This window comes from Haliotis rufescens, unplaced genomic scaffold (genome assembly GCF_023055435.1).
Source record: "Haliotis rufescens isolate VD_foot unplaced genomic scaffold, xgHalRufe1.0.p SCAF_23, whole genome shotgun sequence".
Taxonomy (NCBI): Eukaryota; Metazoa; Mollusca; class Gastropoda; order Lepetellida; family Haliotidae; genus Haliotis; species Haliotis rufescens.
In genome coordinates, this window is record NW_025963924.1 from 11115948 (window position 1) to 11141128 (window position 25181).

Genomic DNA, 25181 nt, shown 5'->3' on the forward strand with positions numbered 1-25181 from the left:
GCATGGTGCGGTAACAGCTCAGTAACATCAGGTCATGCGATAACAGCTCAGTAACATCAGGTCATGCGATAACAGCTCAGTAACATCAGGTCATGGGATAACAGCTCAGTAACATCAGTTCGTGGGATAACAGCTCAGTAACATCAGGTCGTTCGATAACAGCTCAGAAACATCACGTGCGATAACAGCTCAGTAACATTAAGTCTTGCGATTACAGCTGAGTAACATCATGACGTGCGACAACAGCTCAGAAACATCAGGTGGTGCGGGTGCTTAGTGCGGTAACAGCTGAGTAACATCAGGTCATGCGATAACAGCTGAGTAACTTCAGGTCGTACTGGTGCTTGGTGCGACAACAGCTAAGTAACATCAGGTGCGATATCAACTCAGTAACATCAGGTCGTGCGACAACAGCTCAGTAACACCAGGTCGTGTGATGACAACTAAGTAACATCAGGTCGTGCAGGTGTTTGGTGAATGTTTGTGAGATCAATTGCAACAAACATGACTGACAAATACAATTAACTCCATTGAGTTACTGATGTTTATTCAAATCACGCTTTCAAACATTATGAAAAAACAAAAACAAATATTGGCACATTGGAACTGGACGGATAACTATCTAACTGGGTGTTGTTAACTTGCTATCACAGCTGTAGCTTGGAGATTAGTTACTATACGTGACGACGCTGCCACCTCAGTGCATTAGTTGAATGGATATATGAAGGGTAACAGTATTTAAAACAAACACACAACAGATCTATCTGCTGCCAATTAACAAACACAACCGAGGTATTTTATATTACCTGGTATATGGAATCATATACCCATCAATGAAATATGTTTTTATTTTCTTCCTGTGGGGTGTTTAAAACATTTAATAGGAAAAATAAAACAGCAGCGAAGTACCGTTTGTCTTCCTGTTCAAAGAACCACAACGAAAAACATACATTCGTCAATCAATTGATCGGTAAAATTCACATTACCGCTTGGCGTTAGGAAAGCTCTTTGGAAGAACGTGATAGTTTCATAACTTTGGCTTTATGAGAACAATTCTGAAACCAATTGATCAGAAAGGTCAAAGCAGACATTCAGCCACAGTGTGTATACATTATATGTATATGGTAGACTGCGAACGTAATAAAAACAGAGAAGATTGACCTATACAGCCTTGAACAGCGTAATAATAAGAAAGTGCATAGATTGTATTCAGTGATTAATTTCTTAACGAGAAGTATGAAGACGTCCTTGCTCTCATTTTGCTTAAGACCTTTACACTAATAACTTCTACACGCATTGATATTTTTGTCCATTTAAACACGAATTATGTTTTCAGAGATACGAAGGAGCACTTTAATATGCATAGCAAACTATAGGTCAGTTATTCCACACAGGTCTGAAACCGAAGTTCACTATATGATACGACAATATCTTACTCACACAAGAATATATAGAATTCAGATTCAACACGTTTGTGTTGTCTAGTGGCAAAGTATTAGCACCATTTTATACAGTTTCACGCATTTGATAATAGTAAAATAAATTAGACATTTTAGAATGTATGTACAAAACTAATAACTGTTAGGAAACATAATACACGTACGTAAACACCCCTTACTGAATATATTCGTGAGAGGTCAAAATCAAACTTAGGGAGTAAAGAGAAACCCCGTTTATCAGGACAGTATCGTTCTTAGTGAAATCCCCAGGAATGATAAAAATCAGAATAACTGAATCGTTGGTAGCAATGTCATATCATATCATCCCAAGCTGGCGTCCACGGGAGATATCGTTATAGTGGGATCAGGCGATAGCTCTTAGGAGATTTCCTTACAATGCGTTGCATCACACTGCTTTGCATACTATTGTGACGTCATGGGTTACCATCATGTAACTATCAAGTAGCATCATTCACCTCTGCCAAGATGGTTGACTTTACTTGTTACACTCAAGACACTGGTTATTACTGTTTACAAACTGAAAAGGTTGGAAGAATGGTTTTGGCAAGCTTCGGAGTTTTAACATTTTATCGTCTCGTGTTGATATATTTGATATCAAACGACACTCTGGTGGGATTCTCTATACGTAGAATTTCCCAATATTAATTGTTAGGAATTCGTAGAATGTCCGGAATTGTGAGGTTTCCGGACTAACCGTGTACGAAATTTTGAGGGTTCTCTGTGTAGCAATGTAGATTGTTAATTTCAAATGAATCTGCTCTCGGGAAATTAGAGATTGTTTTTTGGCAACCTTAATCTTCAAATGCCGATGATTAAAAATGCGTTCTCAATAGAATTGCATTCGCAAAAATGCCTGTTTATCATTTTCGATTATCTTGCTTCTTTTTTTCTTCAGGTTATTTAACATTCACGTGTTGGTTTTATCGGTCTAATTGAATCAATGACGCGCATCATCCGAGACTTGATGTCGACCTCGGCGTTGAAGGAGCGGACTCCAGTATCTTGGGTAATCTGAAATGACAAAGGTCAAGGTCATCATGATCACAAATCCGTTGACGTTAAAGCCTCGTGTGATATTTTAAATATGTAAATTTTTGACTAAATAGATTCAAAATTGAAAAATTATTATATCATAAATGTTCGTATGACCACGTATTGCAACTTCGCGCACTGTCCACTTAAAGATGCACATGTTCACGAGGACGTTTAGATCTTAAATATACTGTAAACACAATTCGAAATATTTTTAAAACATGAACATATTTTAGCCTCTACATGTGTTTAACTTGACATGTCACGTGTTAGGTTTTGTATTTAAGACCTAATCACATTACGTACAATGTAACCTTTGCCTTCCCAGAAACACAACAATTGATCGGACTGTCTATTGGCCTGTCTAGTGTCGCGGCGCTGGTTAAAGTCCACAGTCCACCGTCCACAGACATTAACAAAGTCTTTCATGTCAAACAACAAAGACCCACGGGCCCTTGGTCCGATCAAACAAGTGTGTAGGTATATATAATATAATGTAAAAATTCTCTTCCCGAGGCAAGGGAGTTAGCTGACTATAAAAGTCCAGTTTCCACCATTGCCGAACTAGGCTGGAATTATGGAGTAACATTTTGGCTGGACTAACGAGTCTATGCATAGACCAATCAAAATCACGTAACAATATCGTTGTATTCAGTCCAGATTCCAGACGATTGCAGAATTTGCAGAGCGTGTGTACCATCAACTGGGCTTCGACAGATATTTTCTAACTCTTTTCATGTTTTAAATCAAGGTGCTCAAGTGGTTTGATGCATTTTGCGAGGTGAGGTCCATTATTTTCAATACATATGATTATCGATCAGATCATTTTGACTTGGAGCCGCCATTTTGCAAGTGATATGAGAGGTGGAATCTAACTGGACAATAGGAGGGACTGGTGGCGCTACGATAGAGCCACGTAATTCAAGCCTAGTTCGGCTAGAGTTTAGACTGGGCTTTACCAGCCAGTTAACTCCATTTCCCCGTGCAGATGGTAGTAATTGTTAGTGGGAGCAAATGGCTCAACTATTAGAACGAAATATCATGGGGTTAGGGGGAGTGAATGCAGTAACATTAATTCTAGGACCTGCTACTTATTGCCGCTGCCACTCCTTGGACCCACTGTATTGTCTTTTTTTAAGTAACTTAAAACTCTGTATGTATGACTTACTATAATTTATTGATCATTCATTCATCTTGTGAGGTCATTTACTGATTTCATAATTCAGTTGGGGGCACGGGTGGCCCAGTCGTCTAAGGTGCCGCAGTTCGCTGTGCAGAGTTGCGTCCCCTGGGCACGCCAGAAACCTATGATTGTGGGTTCGAATCCCGGTTCGCCCCGATAATGTTTCTAGGTTTGTCAGCACCATACCCGTGCTCGTGGGTTTCACTGAAGTGGTAAACGTCTGAGACCTGCATCTCTTCGGGCTTTCCTCCCACATTAAGCTGACACGCCGCGATTTAGCTGGAATACTGTTAAAAGCGGCGTTAAACACAACTCACTCACTCACTCACTCACTCATAATTCAGTTCTATGAGAACCGATTTCGGGGTTAACCTCGGCGTTTCAATTTTGTAAATCGCCTCGTAACACAACACAAATCCCGTGTGTGATCAAACAACACGGCCCCATTGTCTGCTCAACCAACACAGACCCTTCTCTGATCAAACAACACAGACCCTTGGTCTCATCTGACGCAACACTACTTAAAGGGGCACCCTCACTATGGTAGGGACAATTGAAAATAACAGTCATGGAAAAATAAATTTACAGCAATCCATAAATGACAAATCTGAATTGATAACGATTGTTTTCGTTTGTACTGTTGATGATATGATTTGGCGAATAATACTTTCTACCCCTTATTCTACCCCTTACCAAAAAAGATCGTACCCATCACACAACTACTCTGGAAAATATTTCCTTCTAAAGTTTGTCATGGGCAGAATATATACCTACTATGTCTATCATTAGTTCAGAGCCTGTATTGAACCTTTTGCAAACAAATGCGTGAACGCAGCACATAACACCTTTATCTTTATCATAACACCTTTATCTATATATTAACCTGAACCGTCTTTGAAACAGCTTCACAACGTCTGTCAAATAAAGCATACGAATATCTGACAGGAGGGTCGTCTTGCAGATATACGGTCTGCCAACAGCTGATTATTTATCCAGTACTTTTAAATTAAAAAATAAATGAATTGGTAGCTGTACGAAGTACGTTAAACATGCGTTCGGTTTCAAATTGATCTTTAGCACTATAAAAGATGTCGTTTAAAAATGGCAAACATCATTCTAAGCTGCTTGTAAGCATAATGTCTTCACAAATTTACCCTCATAAATGTCAAAGTCAAACGCCAAAGCCAGAGAATAACCAATCTCGATTATCCACCGAAACAGATTCCATCGGACGTAAAAAGCAAAATAGCGGTGAAAACTATATAAATGAATCACTGAAATCTAGCGATGAAACCAGGTGTTCGCTAACGAATGTTCAAATAGGAACTAATATCATAATGGGTATGATCCAACATTTTCAAGATGATCCAAATCAAAATTAAAGACAGTCAAATACTAAATAATTTACTGTGGTCGGCGAGGGAGACAGCGAATAATTCACGGGCCCTTGTTTCGTGTCTGTGTCCCATTCACACAAACGCATCCTGGGGTCGTCGTGTAATTTCTATTGTTAAATGACATATTTATGACGAGAAGGAGCCTTAAATGCAAAGCTCCCCGAACACAACCACTAACAGGACGGGTCTGCCAAATATATTTCAACCAGCATGACAATGATTGTCTTCATTAACACAAAGATTGAAAGGATTGACATTTGAGCGGGGCAATAAACGTAATGGATTAAATTCAAGGATGAGTGTTATCCCCAAGAATCATACAAGTGTTGAATAATGATGTTAAGTCCTAGGGTTAGAAATAACCGAGTTCATAAAAGGTGCGCTAGTGCAAATATATCACTTCATGCGAAACAAAGTATATTTTTACGCGCTCTGGAGAGCATCGTTGACGTCATGATAATCTTATTGTGACGTAATGTCGGATGACGTCACATTTAAATGACGTCACTTCTGACAATTGTGGTTTTCAAGGATGGTGGTCTAGATCAACGCATTTTTGCAAAGGGTAACTCAAAAGGCTTAAAAATAATGGGTAATAAAGAAACTATTACACTCGCATGTGTGTCATACTGATTTTACGAAACTCGTTTTAAGATTTCACGTATTACCCTTGCTCTCGCTCGGGAAATACATGATTGCTGACACTCGTTTCGTAAAATCAGTATGACAAACATGTTCTTATAATAATGTCTACATACGTATTTTAAATCATTTCAAATCTGTGCTTAAACATGGAAGACACATTCTAAAGATCCAGATATGACCTGACCGCGCACATAAGGCAATATCGTTTTCCAAACATTCCCGTAACAGTGACATTATGTAGTATATGAACATTTATTGATACAAATCTGTTGGACTAACAACACATGAATTAAACCATTTTGGGGCAATTGTTTCCGTGTCTGAAAACCTCAACATCCGGCAGTGAATGGGTACCATGTAGGGTGTGATGTAAATGTGACTTTTAACTTAGCGCCTCACAGGCAGTATGGGTTGAATACCCCCCAGGGAGCTGAGAGTAAAATTCGAGTTAAACCGATCCATTGGCCAGGGTAATAAGGTAGCGCTTTGTGTATGCTTTAGAGTGCAATATAAATATGCATATTATTATTCATTATTATTGTCATGATGAACATTACAAAACAGATCCTGTCCGTTATGCACCTTCTTTGTTTCATTACAGAACCTATACCATAACACTGAAGGTTAAACTCTATGAAATCTCACGTGGTGTATTTCTGCAGCAGCTCTCTATCTTCCTTCTTTACGTCGTCGATGTTTATGCGACCTTCAAGTAGATCCAGCGCCTGCTGTCGCATCTGATAGGAAGACTTCTTGTCCAGTGGCTGACCAAGAGGGTTGATGTCCCTCTGGCGGTGACCTCCTGATGGCTTGCGGAGCATGGAGTCGTACTTGTCGTCGGACATGTCCAAGGGATTGTCGATGATGTTGTCGTGCATGGAGAGGAAGAGCGGGATGTAGCATATATAGTCGAGGAAGGATATCTGAAACAGAACCATATAGAGCCATGCCTTACATAAAGAATGCCATGCTTAACATAAAGAGAGTCATTCCTAACATAAAGAGAGCCATGCTTAACATAAAGAGAGCCATGCTTAACATAAAGAGAGCCATGCTTAACATAAAGAGAGTCATTCCTAACATAAAGAGAGCCATGCTTAACATAAAGAGAGCCATGCTTAACATAAAGAGAGCCATGCTTAACATAAAGAGAGCCATGCTTAACATAAAGAGAGTCATTCCTAACATAAAGAGAGCCATGCTTAACATAAAGAGAGCCATGCTTAACATAAAGAAAGCCATGCTTAACATAAAGAGAGCCATGCCTAACACAAAGAAAGCCACGCTTAACATAAAGAGAGCCATGCCTAACACAAAGAAAGCCACGCTTAACATAAAGAGAGCCATGCTTAACATAAAGAGAGCCATGCTTAACATAAAGAGAGCCATGCTTAACATAAAGAGAGCCATGCCTAACACAAAGAAAGCCACGCTTAACATAAAGAGAGCCATGCTTAACATAAAGAGAGCCATGCTTAACACAAAGAAAGCCATGCTTAACATAAAGAAAGCCACGCTTAACATAAAGAAAGCCATGCTTAACATAAAGAAAGCCACGCTTAACATAAAGAAAGCCATGCTTAACATAAAGAGAGTCATGTTTAACATAAAGAGAGCCATGCTTAACATAAAGAGAGTCATTCCTAACACAAAGAAAGCCACGCTTAACATAAAGAGAGCCATGCTTAACATAAAGAGAGCCATGCTTAACATAAAGAAAGCCATGTTTAACATAAAGAGAGCCATGCTTAACATAAAGAGAGTCATGTTTAACATAAAGAGAGCCATGCTTAACATAAAGAGAGTCATTCCTGACACAAAGAAAGCCACGCTTAACATAAAGAGAGCCATGCTTAACATAAAGAGAGCCATGCCTAACACAAAGAAAGCCACGCTTAACATAAAGAGAGCCATGCTTAACATAAAGAGAGCCATGCTTAACATAAAGAGAGCCATGCTTAATATAAAGAGAGCCATGTTTAACATAAAGAAAGCCACGCTTAACATAAAGAGAGCCATGCTTAACATAAAGAGAGCCATGCTTAACATAAAGAGAGCCATGCTTAAAATAAAGAGAGCCATGCTTAACATAAAGAGAGCCATGTTTAACATAAAGAAAGCCACGCTTAACATAAAGAGAGCCATGTTTAACATAAAGAAAGCCACGCTTAACATTAAGAGAGCCATGCTTAACATAAAGAGAGCCATGCTTAACATAAAGAGAGCCATGCTTTACAAAAAGAGAGCCTTGAACATAAGGAGGGCCATGCCTAACATAAAGAAATAAACGCTTAACATACAGAGAGTCATTCTTAACATAAAGAGAGCCATGCTTAACATAAAGAGAGACATGCTTAACAAAAAGAGAGCCTTGAACATAAGGAGGGCCATGCCTAACACAAAGAAAGAAACGCTTAACATAAAGAGAGCCATGCTTAACATAAAGAGAGCCATGCTTAACATAAAGAGAGCCATGCTTAACAAAACGAGAGCCTTGAACATAATGAGGACCATGCCTAAAACAAAGAAAGAAACGCTTACTATAAAGAGAGTCATTCTTAACATAAAGAGAGCCATGTTTAACATAAAGAGAGCCATGCTAAACCACAAAGAGAGCCATGCTTAACATAAAGAGAGCCATGCTTAACAAAAAGAGAGAATTGAACATAAGGAGGGCCATGCCTAACACAAAGAAAGAAACGCTTAACATTAAGAGAGACATGCTTAACATAAAGAGAGCCGTACTCAACATAAAGAGAACCATGTCTTACATAAAGAATGCCATGCTTAACATAAAGAGAGCCATGCCTAACACAAAAAAAGCCACGCTTAACATAAAGAGAGCCATGCTTAACATAAAGACAGACATGCTTAACATAAAGTGAGCCATGCTTAACATAAAGAGAGCCTTGCTTAACATAAAGAGAGCCTTGAACATAAGGAGGGCTATGCCTAACACAAAGAAAGAAACGCTTAACATTAAGAGAGCCTTGCTTAACATAAAGAGAGACATGCTTAACATAAAGAGAGCCGTACTTAACATAAAGAGAGCCATGCCTTACATAAAGAATGCCATGCTTAACATAAAGAGAGCCATGCCTAACACAAAGAAAGCCACGCTTAACATAAAGAGAGCCATGCTTAACATAAAGACAGACATGCTTAACATAAAGAGAGCCATGCTTAACATAAAGACAGACATGCTTAACACAAAGAGAGCGATGCTTAACATAAAGAGAGCCATGCCTAACACAAAGAAAGCCACGCTCAACAGTAAGAGAGCCATGCTTAACATAAAGAGAGCCATGCTTAACATAAAGAGAGCCTTGAACATAAGGAGGGCTATGCCTAACACAAAGAAAGAAACGCTTAACATTAAGAAAGCCATGCTTAACCTAAAGAGAGCCATGCTTAACATAAAGAGAGCCATGCTTAACATAAAGAGAGCCTTGCTTAACATAAAGAGAGCGATGGCTAACATAAAGAGAACCATGCCTAACACAAAGAAAGCCACGCTTAACAGTAAGAGAGCCATGCTTTACATAAAGAGAGCCATGCTTAACAAAAAGAGAGCCTTGAACATAAGAAGGGCTATGCCTAACACAAAGAAAGGAACGCTTAACATTAAGAGAGCCATGCTTAACATAAAGAGAGCCATGCTTAACATAAAGAGAGCCATGCTTAACATAAAGAGAGCCATGCTTAACATAAAGAGAGCCATGCTTAACATAAAGAGAGCCTTGCTTAACATAAAGAGAGCCATGCTTAACATAAAGACAGACATCCTTAACATAAAGAGAGCCATGCTTAACATAAAGACAGACATGCTTAACATAAAGAGAGTGATGCTTAACATAGAGAGAGCCATGCCTAACACAAAGAAAGCCACGCTTAACAGTAAGAGAGCCATGCTTAACAAAAAGAGAGCCTTGAACATAAGGAGGGCCAGGCCTAACACAAAGAAAGAAACGCTTAACATTAAGAGAGCCATGCTTTACATAAAGAGAGCCATGCTTAACATAAAGAGAGCCATGCTTAACATAAAGAGCGCCATGCTTAACATAAAGAGAGCCATGCTTAACAAAAAGAGAGCATTGAACATAAGGAGGGCCATGCCTAACACAAAGAAAACCATACTTAACATAAAGAGAGCCGTACTCAACATAAAGAGAGCCATGTCTTACATAAAGAATGTCATGCTTAACATAAAGAGAGCCATGCCTAACACAAAGAAAGCCACGCTTAACATAAAGAGAGCCATGCTTAACATAAAGAGAGCCATGCTTAACATAAAGAGAGCCATGCTTAAAATAAAGAGAGCCATGCTTAACATAAAGAGAGCCATGTTTAACATAAAGAAAGCCACGCTTAACATAAAGAGAGCCATGTTTAACATAAAGAAAGCCACGCTTAACATTAAGAGAGCCATGCTTAACATAAAGAGAGCCATGCTTAACATAAAGAGAGCCATGCTTTACAAAAAGAGAGCCTTGAACATAAGGAGGGCCATGCCTAACATAAAGAAATAAACGCTTAACATACAGAGAGTCATTCTTAACATAAAGAGAGCCATGCTTAACATAAAGAGAGACATGCTTAACAAAAAGAGAGCCTTGAACATAAGGAGGGCCATGCCTAACACAAAGAAAGAAACGCTTAACATAAAGAGAGCCATGCTTAACATAAAGAGAGCCATGCTTAACATAAAGAGAGCCATGCTTAACAAAACGAGAGCCTTGAACATAATGAGGACCATGCCTAAAACAAAGAAAGAAACGCTTACTATAAAGAGAGTCATTCTTAACATAAAGAGAGCCATGTTTAACATAAAGAGAGCCATGCTAAACCACAAAGAGAGCCATGCTTAACATAAAGAGAGCCATGCTTAACAAAAAGAGAGAATTGAACATAAGGAGGGCCATGCCTAACACAAAGAAAGAAACGCTTAACATTAAGAGAGACATGCTTAACATAAAGAGAGCCGTACTCAACATAAAGAGAACCATGTCTTACATAAAGAATGCCATGCTTAACATAAAGAGAGCCATGCCTAACACAAAAAAAGCCACGCTTAACATAAAGAGAGCCATGCTTAACATAAAGACAGACATGCTTAACATAAAGTGAGCCATGCTTAACATAAAGAGAGCCTTGCTTAACATAAAGAGAGCCTTGAACATAAGGAGGGCTATGCCTAACACAAAGAAAGAAACGCTTAACATTAAGAGAGCCTTGCTTAACATAAAGAGAGACATGCTTAACATAAAGAGAGCCGTACTTAACATAAAGAGAGCCATGCCTTACATAAAGAATGCCATGCTTAACATAAAGAGAGCCATGCCTAACACAAAGAAAGCCACGCTTAACATAAAGAGAGCCATGCTTAACATAAAGACAGACATGCTTAACATAAAGAGAGCCATGCTTAACATAAAGACAGACATGCTTAACACAAAGAGAGCGATGCTTAACATAAAGAGAGCCATGCCTAACACAAAGAAAGCCACGCTCAACAGTAAGAGAGCCATGCTTAACATAAAGAGAGCCATGCTTAACATAAAGAGAGCCTTGAACATAAGGAGGGCTATGCCTAACACAAAGAAAGAAACGCTTAACATTAAGAAAGCCATGCTTAACCTAAAGAGAGCCATGCTTAACATAAAGAGAGCCATGCTTAACATAAAGAGAGCCTTGCTTAACATAAAGAGAGCGATGGCTAACATAAAGAGAACCATGCCTAACACAAAGAAAGCCACGCTTAACAGTAAGAGAGCCATGCTTTACATAAAGAGAGCCATGCTTAACAAAAAGAGAGCCTTGAACATAAGAAGGGCTATGCCTAACACAAAGAAAGGAACGCTTAACATTAAGAGAGCCATGCTTAACATAAAGAGAGCCATGCTTAACATAAAGAGAGCCATGCTTAACATAAAGAGAGCCATGCTTAACATAAAGAGAGCCATGCTTAACATAAAGAGAGCCTTGCTTAACATAAAGAGAGCCATGCTTAACATAAAGACAGACATCCTTAACATAAAGAGAGCCATGCTTAACATAAAGACAGACATGCTTAACATAAAGAGAGTGATGCTTAACATAGAGAGAGCCATGCCTAACACAAAGAAAGCCACGCTTAACAGTAAGAGAGCCATGCTTAACAAAAAGAGAGCCTTGAACATAAGGAGGGCCAGGCCTAACACAAAGAAAGAAACGCTTAACATTAAGAGAGCCATGCTTTACATAAAGAGAGCCATGCTTAACATAAAGAGAGCCATGCTTAACATAAAGAGCGCCATGCTTAACATAAAGAGAGCCATGCTTAACAAAAAGAGAGCATTGAACATAAGGAGGGCCATGCCTAACACAAAGAAAACCATACTTAACATAAAGAGAGCCGTACTCAACATAAAGAGAGCCATGTCTTACATAAAGAATGTCATGCTTAACATAAAGAGAGCCATGCCTAACACAAAGAAAGCCACGCTTAACATAAAGACAGACATGCTTAACATAAAGAGAGCGATGCTTAACATAAAGAGAGCCATGCCTAACACAAAGAAAGCCATGCTTAACAGTAAGAGAACCATGCTTAAAATAAAGAGAGCCATGCTTAACATAAAGAGAGCCGTACTTAACATAAAGAGAGCCATGCCTTACATAAAGAGAGCCTTGTTTAACATAAAGAGAGCCTTGAACATAAGAGGGGCCATGCCTAACACAAAGAAAACCATACTTAACATTAAGAGAGCCACGCTTAACATTAAGAGAGCCATGCTTAACATAAAGAGAGCCATGCTTAACATAAAGAGAGCCTTGAACATAAGGAGGGCTATGCCTAACACAAAGAAAGAAACGCTTAACATTAAGAAAGCCATGCTTAACCTAAAGAGAGCCATGCTTAACATAAAGAGAGCCATGCTTAACATAAAGAGAGCCTTGCTTAACATAAAGAGAGCGATGGCTAACATAAAGAGAACCATGCCTAACACAAAGAAAGCCACGCTTAACAGTAAGAGAGCCATGCTTTACATAAAGAGAGCCATGCTTAACAAAAAGAGAGCCTTGAACATAAGAAGGGCTATGCCTAACACAAAGAAAGGAACGCTTAACATTAAGAGAGCCATGCTTAACATAAAGAGAGCCATGCTTAACATAAAGAGAGCCATGCTTAACATAAAGAGAGCCTTGCTTAACATAAAGAGAGCCATGCTTAACATAAAGACAGACATCCTTAACATAAAGAGAGCCATGCTTAACATAAAGACAGACATGCTTAACATAAAGAGAGTGATGCTTAACATAGAGAGAGCCTGGTAACACAAAGAAAGCCACGCTTAACAGTAAGAGAGCCATGCTTAACAAAAAGAGAGCCTTGAACATAAGGAGGGCCAGGCCTAACACAAAGAAAGAAACGCTTAACATTAAGAGAGCCATGCTTTACATAAAGAGAGCCATGCTTAACATAAAGAGAGCCATGCTTAACATAAAGAAAGCCATGCTTAACATAAAGAAAGCCACGCTTAACATAAAGAAAGCCATGCTTAACATAAAGAAAGCCACGCTTAACATAAAGAAAGCCATGCTTAACATAAAGAGAGTCATGTTTAACATAAAGAGAGCCATGCTTAACATAAAGAGAGTCATTCCTAACACAAAGAAAGCCACGCTTAACATAAAGAGAGCCATGCTTAACATAAAGAGAGCCATGCTTAACATAAAGAAAGCCATGTTTAACATAAAGAGAGCCATGCTTAACATAAAGAGAGTCATGTTTAACATAAAGAGAGCCATGCTTAACATAAAGAGAGTCATTCCTGACACAAAGAAAGCCACGCTTAACATAAAGAGAGCCATGCTTAACATAAAGAGAGCCATGCCTAACACAAAGAAAGCCACGCTTAACATAAAGAGAGCCATGCTTAACATAAAGAGAGCCATGCTTAACATAAAGAGAGCCATGCTTAATATAAAGAGAGCCATGTTTAACATAAAGAAAGCCACGCTTAACATAAAGAGAGCCATGCTTAACATAAAGAGAGCCATGCTTAACATAAAGAGAGCCATGCTTAAAATAAAGAGAGCCATGCTTAACATAAAGAGAGCCATGTTTAACATAAAGAAAGCCACGCTTAACATAAAGAGAGCCATGTTTAACATAAAGAAAGCCACGCTTAACATTAAGAGAGCCATGCTTAACATAAAGAGAGCCATGCTTAACATAAAGAGAGCCATGCTTTACAAAAAGAGAGCCTTGAACATAAGGAGGGCCATGCCTAACATAAAGAAATAAACGCTTAACATACAGAGAGTCATTCTTAACATAAAGAGAGCCATGCTTAACATAAAGAGAGACATGCTTAACAAAAAGAGAGCCTTGAACATAAGGAGGGCCATGCCTAACACAAAGAAAGAAACGCTTAACATAAAGAGAGCCATGCTTAACATAAAGAGAGCCATGCTTAACATAAAGAGAGCCATGCTTAACAAAACGAGAGCCTTGAACACAATGAGGACCATGCCTAAAACAAAGAAAGAAACGCTTACTATAAAGAGAGTCATTCTTAACATAAAGAGAGCCATGTTTAACATAAAGAGAGCCATGCTAAACATAAAGAGAGCCATGCTTAACATAAAGAGAGCCATGCTTAACAAAAAGAGAGAATTGAACATAAGGAGGGCCATGCCTAACACAAAGAAAGAAACGCTTAACATTAAGAGAGACATGCTTAACATAAAGAGAGCCGTACTCAACATAAAGAGAGCCATGTCTTACATAAAGAATGCCATGCTTAACATAAAGAGAGCCATGCCTAACACAAAAAAAGCCACGCTTAACATAAAGAGAGCCATGCTTAACATAAAGACAGACATGCTTAACATAAAGTGAGCCATGCTTAACATAAAGAGAGCCTTGCTTAACATAAAGAGAGCCTTGAACATAAGGAGGGCTATGCCTAACACAAAGAAAGAAACGCTTAACATTAAGAGAGCCTTGCTTAACATAAAGAGAGACATGCTTAACATAAAGAGAGCCGTACTTAACATAAAGAGAGCCATGCCTTACATAAAGAATGCCATGCTTAACATAAAGAGAGCCATGCCTAACACAAAGAAAGCCACGCTTAACATAAAGAGAGCCATGCTTAACATAAAGACAGACATGCTTAACATAAAGAGAGCCATGCTTAACATAAAGACAGACATGCTTAACACAAAGAGAGCGATGCTTAACATAAAGAGAGCCATGCCTAACACAAAGAAAGCCACGCTCAACAGTAAGAGAGCCATGCTTAACATAAAGAGAGCCATGCTTAACATAAAGAGAGCCTTGAACATAAGGAGGGCTATGCCTAACACAAAGAAAGAAACGCTTAACATTAAGAAAGCCATGCTTAACCTAAAGAGAGCCATGCTTAACATAAAGAGAGCCATGCTTAACATAAAGAGAGCCTTGCTTAACATAAAGAGAGCGATGGCTAACATAAAGAGAACCATGCCTAACACAAAGAAAGCCACGCTTAACAGTAAGAGAGCCATGCTTTACATAAAGAGAGCCATGCTTAACAAAAAGAGAGCCTTGAACATAAGAAGGGCTATGCCTAACACAAAGAAAGGAACGCTTAACATTAAGAGAGCCATGCTTAACATAAAGAGAGCCATGCTTAACATAAAGAGAGCCATGCTTAACATAAAGAGAGCCATGCTTAACATAAAGAGAGCCATGCTTAACATAAAGAGAGCCTTGCTTAACATAAAGAGAGCCATGCTTAACATAAAGACAGACATCCTTAACATAAAGAGAGCCATGCTTAACATAAAGACAGACATGCTTAACATAAAGAGAGTGATGCTTAACATAGAGAGAGCCATGCCTAACACAAAGAAAGCCACGCTTAACAGTAAGAGAGCCATGCTTAACAAAAAGAGAGCCTTGAACATAAGGAGGGCCAGGCCTAACACAAAGAAAGAAACGCTTAACATTAAGAGAGCCATGCTTTACATAAAGAGAGCCATGCTTAACATAAAGAGAGCCATGCTTAACATAAAGAGCGCCATGCTTAACATAAAGAGAGCCATGCTTAACAAAAAGAGAGCATTGAACATAAGGAGGGCCATGCCTAACACAAAGAAAACCATACTTAACATAAAGAGAGCCGTACTCAACATAAAGAGAGCCATGTCTTACATAAAGAATGTCATGCTTAACATAAAGAGAGCCATGCCTAACACAAAGAAAGCCACGCTTAACATAAAGACAGACATGCTTAACATAAAGAGAGCGATGCTTAACATAAAGAGAGCCATGCCTAACACAAAGAAAGCCATGCTTAACAGTAAGAGAACCATGCTTAAAATAAAGAGAGCCATGCTTAACATAAAGAGAGCCGTACTTAACATAAAGAGAGCCATGCCTTACATAAAGAGAGCCTTGTTTAACATAAAGAGAGCCTTGAACATAAGAGGGGCCATGCCTAACACAAAGAAAACCATACTTAACATTAAGAGAGCCACGCTTAACATTAAGAGAGCCATGCTTAACATAAAGAGAGCCATGCTTAACATAAAGAGAGCCTTGAACATAAGGAGGGCTATGCCTAACACAAAGAAAGAAACGCTTAACATTAAGAAAGCCATGCTTAACCTAAAGAGAGCCATGCTTAACATAAAGAGAGCCATGCTTAACATAAAGAGAGCCTTGCTTAACATAAAGAGAGCGATGGCTAACATAAAGAGAACCATGCCTAACACAAAGAAAGCCACGCTTAACAGTAAGAGAGCCATGCTTTACATAAAGAGAGCCATGCTTAACAAAAAGAGAGCCTTGAACATAAGAAGGGCTATGCCTAACACAAAGAAAGGAACGCTTAACATTAAGAGAGCCATGCTTAACATAAAGAGAGCCATGCTTAACATAAAGAGAGCCATGCTTAACATAAAGAGAGCCTTGCTTAACATAAAGAGAGCCATGCTTAACATAAAGACAGACATCCTTAACATAAAGAGAGCCATGCTTAACATAAAGACAGACATGCTTAACATAAAGAGAGTGATGCTTAACATAGAGAGAGCCTGGTAACACAAAGAAAGCCACGCTTAACAGTAAGAGAGCCATGCTTAACAAAAAGAGAGCCTTGAACATAAGGAGGGCCAGGCCTAACACAAAGAAAGAAACGCTTAACATTAAGAGAGCCATGCTTTACATAAAGAGAGCCATGCTTAACATAAAGAGAGCCATGCTTAACATAAAGAGCGCCATGCTTAACATAAAGAGAGCCATGCTTAACAAAAAGAGAGCATTGAACATAAGGAGGTCCATGCCTAACACAAAGAAAACCATACTTAACATAAAGAGAGCCGTACTCAACATAAAGAGAGCCATGTCTTACATAAAGAATGTCATGCTTAACATAAAGAGAGCCATGCCTAACACAAAGAAAGCCACGCTTAACATAAAGACAGACATGCTTAACATAAAGAGAGCGATGCTTAACATAAAGAGAGCCATGCCTAACACAAAGAAAGCCATGCTTAACAGTAAGAGAACCATGCTTAAAATAAAGAGAGCCATGCTTAACATAAAGAGAGCCGTACTTAACATAAAGAGAGCCATGCCTTACATAAAGAGAGCCTTGTTTAACATAAAGAGAGCCTTGAACATAAGAGGGGCCATGCCTAACACAAAGAAAACCATACTTAACATTAAGAGAGCCACGCTTAACATTAAGAGAGCCATGCTTAACATAAAGAGAGCCTTGCTTAACATAAAGAGAGCCATGCTTAACATAAAGAGAGCCATGCTTAACAAAAAGAGAGCCATGTTTAACATAAAGAGAGCCATGCTTAACATGAAGAGGGCCATGCTTAACAAAAAGAGAGCCATGTTTAACATAAAGAGAGCCATGCTTAACATAAAGAGAGCCATGCTCAACAAAAAGAGAGCCATGTTTAACATAAAGAGAGCCATGCTTAACATAAAGAGAGCCGTGCTTAACATAAAGAGAGCCATGCTTAACATAAAGAGAGCCATGCTTAACAAAAAAAAGAGCATTGAACATAAGGAGGGCCAGGCCTAACACAAAGAAAGAAACGCTTAACATTAAGAGAGCCATGCTTAACATAAAGAGAGCCATTCTTAACATAAAGAGAGCCATGCTTAACAAAAAGAGAGCATTGAACATAAGGAGGGCCATGCCTAACACAAAGAAAGAAACGCTTAACATTAAGAGAGCCTTGCTTAACATAAAGAGAGACATGCTTAACATAAAGAGAACCGTACTTAAAATAAAGAGAGGCATGCCTTACATAAAGAATGCCATGCTTAACATAAAGAGAGCCATGCCTAACACAAAGAAAGCCACGCTTAATATAAAGAGAGCCATGCTTAACGTAAAGACAGACATGCTTTACATAAAGAGAGCCATGCTTAAGTTAACATAAAGAGAGCCATGCCTAACACAAAGAAAGCCATGCTTAACACTAAGAAAGCCATGCTTAATATAAAGAGAGCCATGGCTAACACAAAGACAGACATGCTTAACATAAAGAAAGCGATGCTTAACATAAAGAGAGCCATGCCTAACACAAAGAAAGCCACGCTTAACAGCAAGAGAGCCATGCTTAACATAAAGTGAGCCATTCTTAACAATAAGAAGGCCTTGAACATAAGGAGGGCCGTGCCAAACACAAAGAAAGCCATGCTTAACATAAAGAGAGTCATGGCTAACACAAAGAAAGCCATGCTTAACATAAAGAGAGTCATGGCTAACACAAAGAAAGCCATGCTTAACATAAGGAGGGCCATGCTTAACACAAAGAAAACCATACTTAACATTAAGAGAGCCATGCTTAACATAAAGAGAGCCATGCTCAACATAAAGAGAGCCATGCTTAACATAAAAAGAGCCATGCTTAATCTAAAGAGAGCCATGAACACGCTTAACATAAAGAGAAATAACAGAGCCATGTTGTATCAGTTGTATCATGTGGGGATCCGGGACAGAATGTGCTTAAAATCTTCCGTAACATCATGCCTAATATACAAAGAAATGGACTTTCAAAAAGGAATCAAGCTTAACTCCAAGCTTGACACACAGAGATCTGGAGTGATAATTTTAGAAATGAAAGTTTCTAAAGTTGTACAGAAAGGTTCATCGCAATAACAAACGGTACCCACAAAGTATTGAAAACTGCCGCTTTGCCCCTACGTGATACGTGTTGAAAAGACTGCATGCACTTTGAATATAAGGGAACACGAAACTATTTTGCTTATAGCTTCAGTATACCTCCTTTATTGACATATTTCCTGGAACAAAAATCCAGACCAACAAGAGAGACTTCACATGTCAACAAATTACTTTCATGGCACACTGGTAATTAATTAAAGGCAAAATGAAACGCATACCCAATCATACATTTTCATGTTTTTCTGTTAATATCACCGTTCCTGGTTCAGAGTGTGCCACGTTAATGGATTAGGTGTGTGATGATCGTGGCAAGACGGAGTTGGTCTTGTGCTGACCTTCACAATAACACACGTACAGGCAAACTTAAAGTATACAATGTAGGTAATCACGATACCCCACTTAAGACTTATTTACATTATCAAAACTTTTAATTTAGTTGGCTTTTTGATGAAAGAACATAAGTCATAGAACATGCTGTAAAGCTTGCTAATCTCTAAAAGATGTAGCAGTTTTATTCTGATCCCTTTTCATAAAACTGGTCTTAGCAGCACATATGATACCTAAGAGGGTATCAGATAAACTGATTGAATAAACCAGCACGACGGCACTTTATCGATTTAAAACGTATGTTCTTTTGTGATAGGAGTAAATTAAAAAAGATGACAGTATCGTTATCTGGAATGTCGAAACAAGACTTAATGGGCCGTTCACGCCAGGCATTCCTTGAAAAGCCACTTGGACTAAATGTAAATCACTCAGAACGAACTCTTAATAGTGAGTTCTAAAGGGTGATACTCTTTGCAATGCCAATATTACGCTTGTATGTGTTCTAAACTGGCCGTAAGTGACAGAAAGACTACTTGCCTCTTGTCATTAACTCGGGAAATCCACTTATTTATGGATATGATTTCATCAAAACACTATTAGAGTCTAGACTCATCTGTGTTAAAAGAGCACTTTGTGGAGACAATCCTCTCTAGTAGGGTTAGACTGAGCGGGCTTTTCACTGAGGCACGGCTGACGGATGCGTTCTGCCGTCTCACTGTAGTTAGTTGCTGGGAAAGACGAACAGAAGATTCCCGGTAACCGCCCTGACATTTTCTAGTTAAATGTGTTTAGGAAATATGTTTCTGGGATCACGGATTGAACAAATGGGCATTTAAGAGATCAAAAGATTTCATTTTTTGGACGGGAAATCTCGATCAATTAGGGCGATATTTAGGAGGGAGGTATTGTATGTATTGCAACACAATAACACTTTTCTATAGACGACGCCAACACGATGGCAGAACAGAAAGGATGCTCGCTCGCAAAACCAATAATATGGTGTCTGGAAGTTCCTATGGTAAAGTGGTCTGTCTGATTCCAGGAATCGTATTTCTAAAGAACATTACAGAGAGTCCAGTGAGAGTGTGAAAGCTGGGATTGCATTACACCAAACGTTGCAAATGTACCATTGCAATCATTTCTGCTAATGGCACTGAGACAATGGACATCTGCAGAAACGAGCTTCGATGTTCAGACCACTGCATTGTCGGTGTGAAATAGAAGGAAGAAAAATCAATTCAGATGTGACAACAAAGATCTTGTTGAGGTTTGTTGCCGGGCTGGTGCGGGATATGTTAACACATTCTGTAGTCTATGGTGTCCTTGTTTTGCGTAATTCTGGAATGGATCAGCGTTCAAATTATCCCGACTGTATTCTCCTTTTTATCTGATGCGCGTTAACAAGACCACACTGATACTTACTCCCTGGGACTTCCATAATCTTTCTACCATTAGATTGTCTGAACAGTGGAGGGAACTCAATTATTTTGGCAGTTAAAATTGAAATGGCTTCTTTTATCGAAAATGTAAATTTGCTGAGGAAAAGCATGCAACATACTGGATGCCATTGACTGTCCACGTCGTCGGGATATTACTGGGATGGCACAAGAAGGCACAAATATACCAACTCACTCTCAAATGTGGGGTGGATTCGAATCCCGGTTTGCCCCCTTATGTTTGTAAGTTTGTCAGCATCATACTCGTGGGTTTCGCCAAAGTGGTAAACGAGACCTTATTTCGGGCTTACTTCCCACATTAAGCTGACACGCCGTCATATAAATGGAATACTGTTCAAAGGGGCGTTAGAAACCCAACTCATTAACAAATGTAGGAGGAAAGTCTAACATCTTACAGTCATTATACACCTTGGTAATACCCACAATCACGAATGTGACGTTAGCAAACTAAACCCAACACACAATCACCGCTCCCTGGCACAACTAAGGGACGCAACTCTGCAAGGCAAATATAGGCTTATTGACCACCGTTGTAACGAGGCGTGAATCATCCTCGATTACCAAGGGTATAATATCTCAAGTCTATTGTGATAAAAACCCTTGATCCGTTCGCCCCAATACATGCAGCATTGTTCAGGAACCTGACCTCAACATCTTCAACCTCGCACATAATGTCTCCCACTCATGGGTGTAGTTTGAGTCAACGGCTATTTAGAGCGTCTACTATTTCGAATCAGAATGAAAAAAACAGAATTGACATAAATTGCCCTGAATAACCGAAGATGGGCTTGACTGATTCCCATCTACACATGCCTTTGTTATCTTATCCCAACAGCGTGGATACTTGTAGAGTAAATTGTTTACTGACCGCCGTCATATACCTGGAAAATAACTGAGCACCGCGTTAAACAAACAAACAAACAAACAACAGACAAACCTCGTTGAAGTAGTTGGGTTGTAGTCTCTCCATGATGTACTGTTGTTGTTTCCAGTTCAGGCCGCCGGCGATGAGTTCTATACGCAGGGAGTCTGCCTTGATGAAGTTAGAGTCTCTGTCGGAGTTGACGTTGCAGTAGAACATGGCTTTGTAAAGGTTCATCTTGCGCTGAATGTCCAGGAGGTCACAGATCTCAATCAGATGCTTTGAAACGGGGCTGGAGGGACAGAATGAATGTGTGAGTTGTTGAGTGAGTGAGTGAGTGAGTGGGGTTTTACCCATTTTCAGACACGCTGAAATGAGTGAGTTAGTTTGCCGTTTGGAACAGTGCAAGTAATTTCACGGCATACGCTCAGCGGGAGTAGAAATTCCAATGTGATGAAGGATGTTTTCGTGTTAAGCAGGTGAACAATTGACTTGCCTTTGCATGTGTTTGTAACATTTATCACCTGATATCGTCACATGCTTAGACGGAATCATACTAAGGATTCTGCTTTAGATTCCTAAGGATAATGAGGTGAGGTGAAATGGGGTTCGACATCGCATCCAAGATTATTGCACTTATATAGCGACGTGCATGTACGTGTGTGTGTTTGTGTGGCTGCTTGTACTAGTCCGGACTGATGCCGATTTATAGTGCTAGCTCACTGAAATACCATGCCGCAGTTTAACATGAATATCCCACTCAGACACAGTATACTGACTCCGAGCCGACCAGTCCTTGTTTTAGCCCCTTAATGCCGAGCGCCAGACAGGGTAACAACAAGTACCATCTTTTAACGTCTATTGGTATGACGCAGCCGGGGATCGAACCCCGGACCTTCTGCTCTCCGGGCGGACGCTCTACCACTAGACCACGGAGGCGGTCTAAGGATAATGGAATTGGACTTGTCGCTTATATTTAGACGTTTACCAATTTGGTGAAACGAACGAGCACACATATGGTGCAGACAAATGAAGGGGTATTTGGAATGTTTACGTATTTTGTTCTAGACAAAGAGGAGGACGCTCAGTTTGGACTTCACGCATTGTACTCATGTGGGAATCGAACTCGGGTCATTGGTGTGACGAGACGACACGGTAACCACAAGCCTACTCTCATGGAGAAAAGGGCGTAACAAGCACCACAGACCTAGTTGTTTGATATTCGTTAAATCAGAAGTGATATGCACACAAGTACAGTCCACTCCTGATGTCACGAACTCAAAGGATTCCTTTGACAACTGTTAAACCGACATTCGTAATTCACATGACAAGAGACGTCAACTATAACTGCTGCGGGATGAGGATTGACTTGTTGGTTGGAGACGATGTGTCGCAATATGAGATTTGTCATTATTATTTCATATTATTCAGCTATTTTTCCACAGATCGTATCTATTACTATTAAAACCAAATTTAAAACAGAAAGATGTATTGTATGTAGGTGAGCGCCTCAAGCACGCTACGGATCAATTAGACCTACGGATCAATTAGACCTACGGATCAATTAGACCTACGGATCAATTAGACCTACGGATCAATTGGTCCTATCGGTGGAATGACTAGCTCAAAGCTGCCGTTCAGCTGGCCAAAGATATTTTTTTATTCCTTAAAATCAACTTTCAAACTCACTCCATCTGTGTGACCCTTTCCGACAGAGCTGAGATGACGGAAAACATCCTGAAGGTGATCTGGCTGGCGTCATCGATCTTCAACACCTGGGCAAATAGACAACAGTGATTACTAGTGCATCGATGGTAATCACTTAGCATATATGCAGAAAATCACTTTTAAAATGAGCTCTTAGGAACTAATTTAACACTTCCAGTAGTTAACTGGTCTACTGTTGTCTCAAGCCGTCAACGCGGCAGATATACGGCCGCTAACCATGAGTGAATGAGTTTGGTTTAACGCCGTTTTGAAGTATTTCAGTTATACGTGTGTGCTTGATGTTGGAGGAAAGCCCGAAGTGATGCAGGTCGCAGATGTTTAGACTTTTGTGAACCGCACATGCCAAAGTATAGTACTGACAAACAAAGAAACATAATCAGAGTAAACCGGGATTCGAACCCACGACCATAGGTTTCTGGCATGCAACCATATGTCGCAACTCTGAACGGTGACTCTGACGACAGGGCCAACCGTGCCCAAGTCTATGTCACAGTCCCCGAACCATATACTAGTAATGTTCCCTTCCGCCCAGTCCTGTAATTACAGCCCTAAATGAAGTCTAGATTTTCCACAGGTTTTTATTCTCCCATCTCACTGAAGCTCCTTTTCAATTTAAATTGAGTTGTTTGTTTCTATCAAAATCATATTTTTTTAGAGACTAAGCGTTAGTCTAACTGTGTTCCTGCGTCTTACATTTAGCTATGACCCATCGTTCACGGACAGCGTGCTTCCAATACACACAGCATACAGACTCGCATCAGAAGAGCGATCATCTTCAGGGTAATAAAAAAGCTAGATCGATTTTACCAATCTAAAAAAGACACAGATTTCCAGCGATAAAGGCAGTCTTGAGTAAGACATTCATGTACGTGATGTGTATTGTTGTAACTGTATAAGGATTTTTCTTCTTTTCGACAATTTAATTATCTCCAAATGCTTTAGTTCTCTAACTGGACAAGGAACCTTGACACTTAACATCGTGTTATATATCTAACCCCCCCCCCCCCCCCCCATACAGTACAGTTAATATACAGCTTATAACGAATTATCGGATATAACGAACTGTTTTTTGGTCCCATTTTGTGTAATTATGTTGCATATGTGCTTATAACGAACTAGGTTATTACGAACTAAATTTAATGGTCCCTTTAAATTCGTTATAACCGTAGTTTACTGTATATTATATATGTGTTGTAAACACGTTACTTCCAGTCATAAAATATAATGCTAAAAATAAAATATACATTAGCAGTATTTATCGCTTGTTGTCACGTCGGTTCCAAAGCCTGGCATCAATGAACTATTTTCATCATCTGAGTTGGGGTGGAGTGGTAAAGTGGTCCAATCGTCGAAGGGGAACGCCAGAATCCTATGATTGTGGGTTCGAATGCCGGTTCGGTTGAATATGTTTAGGGACTTTCGTTGTCAGAAAATGAACCATTACCATTTTTTTCTCATTTTTCTGGTTAATGCCAATGATTGAAGTGACGGACAAAACACTCAATCTGTCGTATCGAGATGTGATCATATTCGAGTTGAGAAAACGTGTAAGTAATATTAATGACTGTAGAAACTTTTAAAAATATTTGCAGTAATTATCAGTGGCAATAAATGATTGAACTACAAGTAAAAAGTATCAAAGGCCTTCGTGGCCAGATTTAAACAACGGTCGGCGCCAATGAGTGAATATGAGTTCTCGCCCTTGTATGCGTGAACATGACAGGCTTGATCGTTTGAGAAGTTTCTGCATGGGGCAGAAGGCTGACTATACCTACATAAGAGCGACAAGAGGGCCATTCAAAGCCTTTTTCAACCTGACTAGTGTCTCATCTACTTGGCAAGTGCTGATTGAACACCGATTTTCTGCCAGTTTATTCTTTATTCTATTCTGGATTCAAGCACGGAG

The 25181-nt window shown here is 39.4% G+C and overlaps 1 protein-coding gene across 5 annotated transcripts in view; it reads right to left on the bottom strand.

Moving 5' to 3' along the window:
* Window positions 1–530: 530 nt before the first annotated feature.
* Window positions 531–25181, bottom strand: part of LOC124133066 — a 96032-nt gene continuing 71381 nt past the window's right edge. For all 5 annotated transcript variants that reach the window (XM_046497291.2, XM_046497289.2, XM_046497286.2 and 2 more), the window contains 4 exons: window positions 23237–23322; window positions 21623–21839; window positions 6363–6640; window positions 531–2471 (listed from right to left, as the gene is read on the bottom strand). In XM_046497291.2, the coding sequence (XP_046353247.1) occupies window positions 2411–2471; window positions 6363–6640; window positions 21623–21839; window positions 23237–23322 (642 nt within the window). In that variant the 3' untranslated portion in view covers window positions 531–2410. The remainder of the gene's footprint in view (window positions 2472–6362; window positions 6641–21622; window positions 21840–23236; window positions 23323–25181) is intronic.